This window comes from Cryptomeria japonica, chromosome 5 (genome assembly GCF_030272615.1).
Source record: "Cryptomeria japonica chromosome 5, Sugi_1.0, whole genome shotgun sequence".
In the NCBI taxonomy this organism is placed as follows: Eukaryota; Viridiplantae; Streptophyta; class Pinopsida; order Cupressales; family Cupressaceae; genus Cryptomeria; species Cryptomeria japonica.
The window spans coordinates 852,548,336-852,553,915 of record NC_081409.1 but is presented as its reverse complement, the minus strand read 5'-3'; the positions used below and the strand labels follow the sequence as shown (position 1 = coordinate 852,553,915).

At 36.9% G+C, this 5,580-nt stretch overlaps 1 protein-coding gene across 1 annotated transcript; it reads right to left on the bottom strand.

Annotated features, from left to right (window-relative positions):
• Positions 1–2,118: 2,118 nt before the first annotated feature.
• Positions 2,119–3,432, bottom strand: LOC131069442 (pectate lyase 1-like). The gene is made up of 3 exons (XM_058004863.2): positions 2,788–3,432; positions 2,589–2,692; positions 2,119–2,476 (listed from the first exon to the last, which is right to left on the bottom strand). Exons 1-3 carry the CDS (start codon positions 3,430–3,432, stop codon positions 2,119–2,121), a joined length of 1,107 nt encoding a protein of 368 aa, XP_057860846.2.
• Between the last annotated feature and the right edge of the window lie 2,148 nt (positions 3,433–5,580).

The window sequence follows — 5,580 nt, the reverse complement described above, 5'->3', positions numbered from 1 at the left end:
AATGTATGGTAATGATGATATTATTTATGCATAACTAAAGTAATACATTCAAAAAATCAAGGAAGGGTTATTACAAATCCGTGCACTCAAATTATAAAGTGTCATTTCAGGAGGTTAATTCTTATGTTTGCAACACTTTTTTATTCATTCCATGCTATATTTTTCATCTTCAAAAAAGTTTAAGTAGGTTCTATGCATTGGTGTCCTTGTCTCTTCAATAATTGATGGAGATCCACTTGTCATTTCTTAACAACTTTGACATGCTTATCTGAGAAAATCAGTTGATTCTGTACAACAAGTTCAATATGATGTACTTCATTAGGAACTGATTTCTCTCAAGTTTCTTCCATAATTTCTTGCACATTTATTTTCTTTTCTTGATTTACATGGCTCTTCCTTATTCTTGTTGCTACATTAAAGTCTTAAGTTTCTTCTTTGAGATCTTCCTATAATTCTTAGCAATCGATTAATATCACTTTTGACCTTCAACTACTCTTCTCTTTATATCACATAAGATTGCATAGACACATCTATGTGTGCAACTATTATGTAATGGTGCATTGAGTAAGGTTTATGCTAACATTCTGCTCCGTGCCCCTCTTACATTGTTGACGCAAAATAACCATCAAAACCTCTAACTTCACCTAATGCAAAGGGAGTCCCACTTGCTAGAAGATAACATCATGTATATACAAGTCGGTGATGCCTAAGATAAGTAAAGCTAATTTGTCAAATTTAATACTCTATTATGCACTCATAAGGTACACTCTTGTTGTGTAATTCGTACATACCTAATAAGTATACAACATGGACCAACAAAAGTTTCTTTTATAATCATGTGACACTCCATTTGTCAATATGAATAGTTAGACCTCTTAAGAAGATCTAGTTCTAGCCTGCTAATAAAAAACCATTTACATGCACAACCTGTCCAACCCATTCCATGTTGTAATTCTTTAATATAATTGTATTCAAGGTTACACCAAAATAGATAAACATACAGAAGATGTAGGAACAAATTTCAAAAAACCATTCCCTATAAGAATGGGACACATCATCCACTTCCAACACAACCATGAATATAATTTATGTACATGTGAACACATTTTGAGTAGGCCAAATAAGAATGCCACCTCAATTACTATGCCATGATTTGAAACCTTGCGATTCTCATTCATTAGTCGCCACTTCATTCTCCAATGCTACTAAGGTTCACAATCCTCTGTGTAGACAATTTCTAGGATCAAGGATTCGATATAAAGGAAGGTCTTCGATTGTGTCTCATCTACAACAAACCACTTCAAAAATAAGTATGATACTTCAAACTGAAACTACTCACTCCATTTTCTCTAAAATTATTCAACCTACTAATCATTCATGTGAGATAGCAGGCATTGGCATATGCATTGCATACCAAGATTTTGATTATCAAACGAACCCACAATATATCAACTCGCATACAATGATAATTTGACCATATTAGTACATAATCATACCTCGCATACCACTGAGTAAGATTTGTCCATGTCGATAACCTCCTTGTATATATGTCACAACTAGGGTTGTGTTCCGATTCTATAAATAAAATTATCAACACCCATGTAATTTTTTAGTTTAAATCACCATAAATTGACATCCTTTTCTGAATTTAGAAACATTGTAAATTAATAAATTATAGATTTTAGTTGTATTTTATATTTTAAAAAAAGTAAAAACTAATTAAGCATTCTCTTTCTAAAATTGAAATTATAATATGATTGCTAATAAAGTGTTTATAACAGAACTGAAGTAGAACACAACTTATAATATAATAGATTTCTTCTTTTCTCCTTCAATTTATTTCTATAATGATAACTTGATACTTTAATGCAGTGAAACAAGTTTTACTAAATTTAATTAATATATTATTCTCGATCAAATCATAAAACTTTTGTCTACTAAAATTATAACTACTTTGATTTATCTCAAATAATAAAAGAATGTATATATTCTCTCATGTAAGTTTACATAGATTTACAATCTCAAGGAATTGAATCCTCGGAGCAAGAAAGAATGTAGTGAATTGAATGAAAGAATCTGTACGAGAATAGGGATCTAAGCAAAGATTTAACAAGTAAATTAGATGCAGGCCCGGGAGGTAGCGCAGGCTAGGGCTCCTTCACTCTGGGTCAAAATGGGTACTGATCTTCCATCAGCAACTTTAAACTGCTGGCCTGTCTGGTAGAGGGGAAGTGCTTTTCCTCTGCCAGATGGGACGAAGTATGCCCCGTTCAAAAATGTGTCCCTCACTGACTTCCACAGCCAACTCTTTCCTTGGGGGGTCTCACGCCATGTCACCTGCTTCTTGTACTCCTCGTTGGGGGACACAAAGCGATTGCCTTCGCTTCTAATCATAGGCTTGGCACTCCCTCCAATGGCGTATATACCCCACGCCTCATAGTTATTGTTGGCCACATGCGCATACCCATGTCGGCACCTGCCCAGAAAAACAATCCATATCATATCAGTTAGCAGTTTTAGTGTGGTGGTTGCAGAATGTTGCAGATCCTGATCGGAGTTAGCGAGTTTGACACGAGAAGTTGAATTACCTTGGCATGCGCTCCAATAAGCCAGGTCCAAAGTGGTTGAACGCAACAGTCACTCTCATGTTTTTATCAGCTGTATAATCGTCGCTATGTCCCAGAAGCATGACCTGTAACGTGTTTTATTGCACAGGCAAGATTAGTCAATCATCCCTATTCATGAAACCAGTTTCAGTCTACGGTGCATAATTTAGTCTAGTCTTACCTTATCATGGTGAGTGAAGCGGTTGTTAGAAATCGTAACTGCGGTGGAAGCAAGCGTGACATCTACAAGTCCGTCTGCGCAACTGGAGAGGCAGTTATGATCGATCCAAATGTCTCGTGAAGAAACAACTGAAATTGCATCTCCATCTTCTGTATCCATCATCTCATGGCTCATGTATTGTGAGACGTTAACGTCACCAGCTACACTTGGCTTCCAGTCGTGGATGTTTAATCCGTGGATGATGATGTTGCTGACATTGAGGAGGCGTATGCAAGGCCCATTGCTGATGTGAACATTTGAGCCCCTTGCGCCGATAGTCTTGTGGCTGGCGACGAACAGGGGCATCTCAAGCTTTATCTTCATATCGCTGGCGAAAACTATCCATAGAGGACCATCGCGAGTAACTCCATATCTGAGACTCCCGGGAAGGGGATTCACAGCATCGTCATCCGGGCTGGTGACTGTATACAACTCTCCTCCTTTGCCTCCCTTGGCTGCACTTCCGAAGCCCACACCACAATCTGCAAGTTTCATTCTGTTTTGTGCCCAATTTGGATCTCTTCTCCAGCAATTGTCTACCACATTATATGAGGGGGAGGAAGTAGACAAGGTGGCCTGAAGATTCAGAATGACTAACGGTACCATGGAGGCAGCCATAAAGAATCTTTGTCTCTGTTCCACTGCAGAGTTAAAATGAACGAATCCTGTATTCGCCTTGAGATGCCTTAGTCAATCAGCAAATTAAATAATGATTGCTGTTCTCCTGTAGGTAGTGATGTTGCATGCTTGGCGTGGGTAGCTGTATATATAGAGAGGCCTGGCCTGCATAAGAAAGCAGTGAGCCGCCACCAAGCCTGCCCTGCCCGTGCATGAACTAATCAAGATCAACATGAAGCTGTCAACCATAATACCCACGCCCGCAATGAAAACGCGGACATTTGACAGGGGACGTCCTCACATTTATCCCTTCAAAATAACACAAGCTCTTCCTTATCGATTAACTTGTTCTCTTCCAGAATCCAATAATTAATATCCCTGGATGGCGTGGAGTATAATTTATTCACAATTCCTACGTCTGCCCTTTGCCCTGAGCGATTGCTCAATTATATGGCCTGTCACCGGCGGCTCAATTATATTGACTTCATTCTATTGTCACTATATATTATTATGTATGTCTTTCATAATAATTAAGCTCAATCTTCGGTTGATAATCAAGCAAGACACACAAACCTGAAACTTACAAAGATATTAAAGTAAATGTCTATAATTAAATAAACAAATAAAGCTATTTAGTTGCTGGGTAGGATGTCAAAATTTCATTTGTCGAATGAGTACGTCCTTATGTAACGTGGAAGAAACATGCCTTTAGAAATAAATCTCATGTCTATGTTTCAGTTCAATGGAACAAGTGTAGAACTAACCTTTCGAACTATGGATTTGAACCCACTTACAGATGTAAATTGTGTGCATAGCTGGGCCGGAACGAACTTTGTTCAAATTGAAACTTACAACATTTTCACCTTCGCATTCGATATTCGGTATTGAAAGGCCTGGTATCAGTAGATGCCATTTATGACCTTGTTAGATCATGCATATTCTTCTTTGTTCAAACCCTTATGTTTTATTCAATCATATGAAGGAATGATAGAGGATAATAGGTAAACGTTTGGTGATACCCAAGATGTTGACATAAGCTAATGAATCAACGATATCACTCTATGATGTGAACTACTAAAATTTTCCATTATGTATGCAACATGAAATCACAAATGTTGTAACTTCATATCCATGTCACACACCGTTATTTGATGAGCATGATTTGATACATTCAAACCTTTGAGTTTTGGTATCCCTATCAATAAAATCATTTACATGCACCACCTATCCACCTCATTTTCCTTAAATAATATTGTCTTAAAGGTAAGCTAAACTTGGTAAATGCATAATAGATGCATGAGCATTAGTCAATTCACCACTCCCTAGAAGAACAACACATATCAACCACTTTTAACACGTTCATGTTAATATAATGAATACATGTAATCGAAGTAGTACACCATGTAGTTTGATGTCCCAGCGTGCAACACCTTTCTACATTTAATTTGGACATTGCCGATGTATAAAATTCGATGCGGAAAAGCTATCACTATATGTACTTGAATAAGAAACAAATGTAGTTGGACAAAATGCAACACGCTACTCAAGAGAGTTTATAATTAAAAAATAGTCAAAGATAGTTGCTATAGCCATTCCAAGAACCTTAATTAGATTGTGAATAATTTTGCATCTTGTTTTTATAGGGTAATGAAAATTATAAATTCTTATATACTACTCTAAAGAGTTATATCCTTCTGCTACAACTTTCCCTTTTTATAATCATAGCTTGAAAGTGTATATAAACGTATTTTTTTACAATTATGATTTATCACAGCCATAGTAGATTTTATCATATGTCTACAATTCTATAGTTTTGTATAATCTAAATATGGCATCTCGGCAATAATTATTTCTTCTCCTTTATTCCTGATATCAATGTTAACATTGTCTTGGTCTCTGCTACCACTCTCTCGGATCACCACCCTATCTTCACCCGTGTTAGTATCAACCCTGAACCCACTCGTCACAATCCTCCTTGTGTTAAATTCTTCCTCAACGCCAAGCTCCTGCAAGGTGAAGATGTCCTTTGTGCCTTGCATATCATTAGAAGCATAAATTGTTGGAATATGAAGGAGTATTCCATGGTTGACAAGTGGAAAGCTAATCTTTTGGCCTGGAAATCTTTGCTCCAAACCA

Bases quoted from the DNA above. Each gene is read 5' to 3' on its own strand.
- LOC131069442 (XM_058004863.2), bottom strand. From the start codon at position 3,432: ATGGTACCGTTAGTCATTCTGAATCTTCAGGCCACCTTGTCTACTTCC. The intron at 2,693-2,787 runs GTAAGACTAGAC...AACACGTTACAG, and splicing joins GCTTCACTCACCATGATAAG to GTCATGCTTCTGGGACATAG. The intron at 2,477-2,588 runs GTAATTCAACTT...TTTTCTGGGCAG, and splicing joins TTATTGGAGCGCATGCCAAG to GTGCCGACATGGGTATGCGC.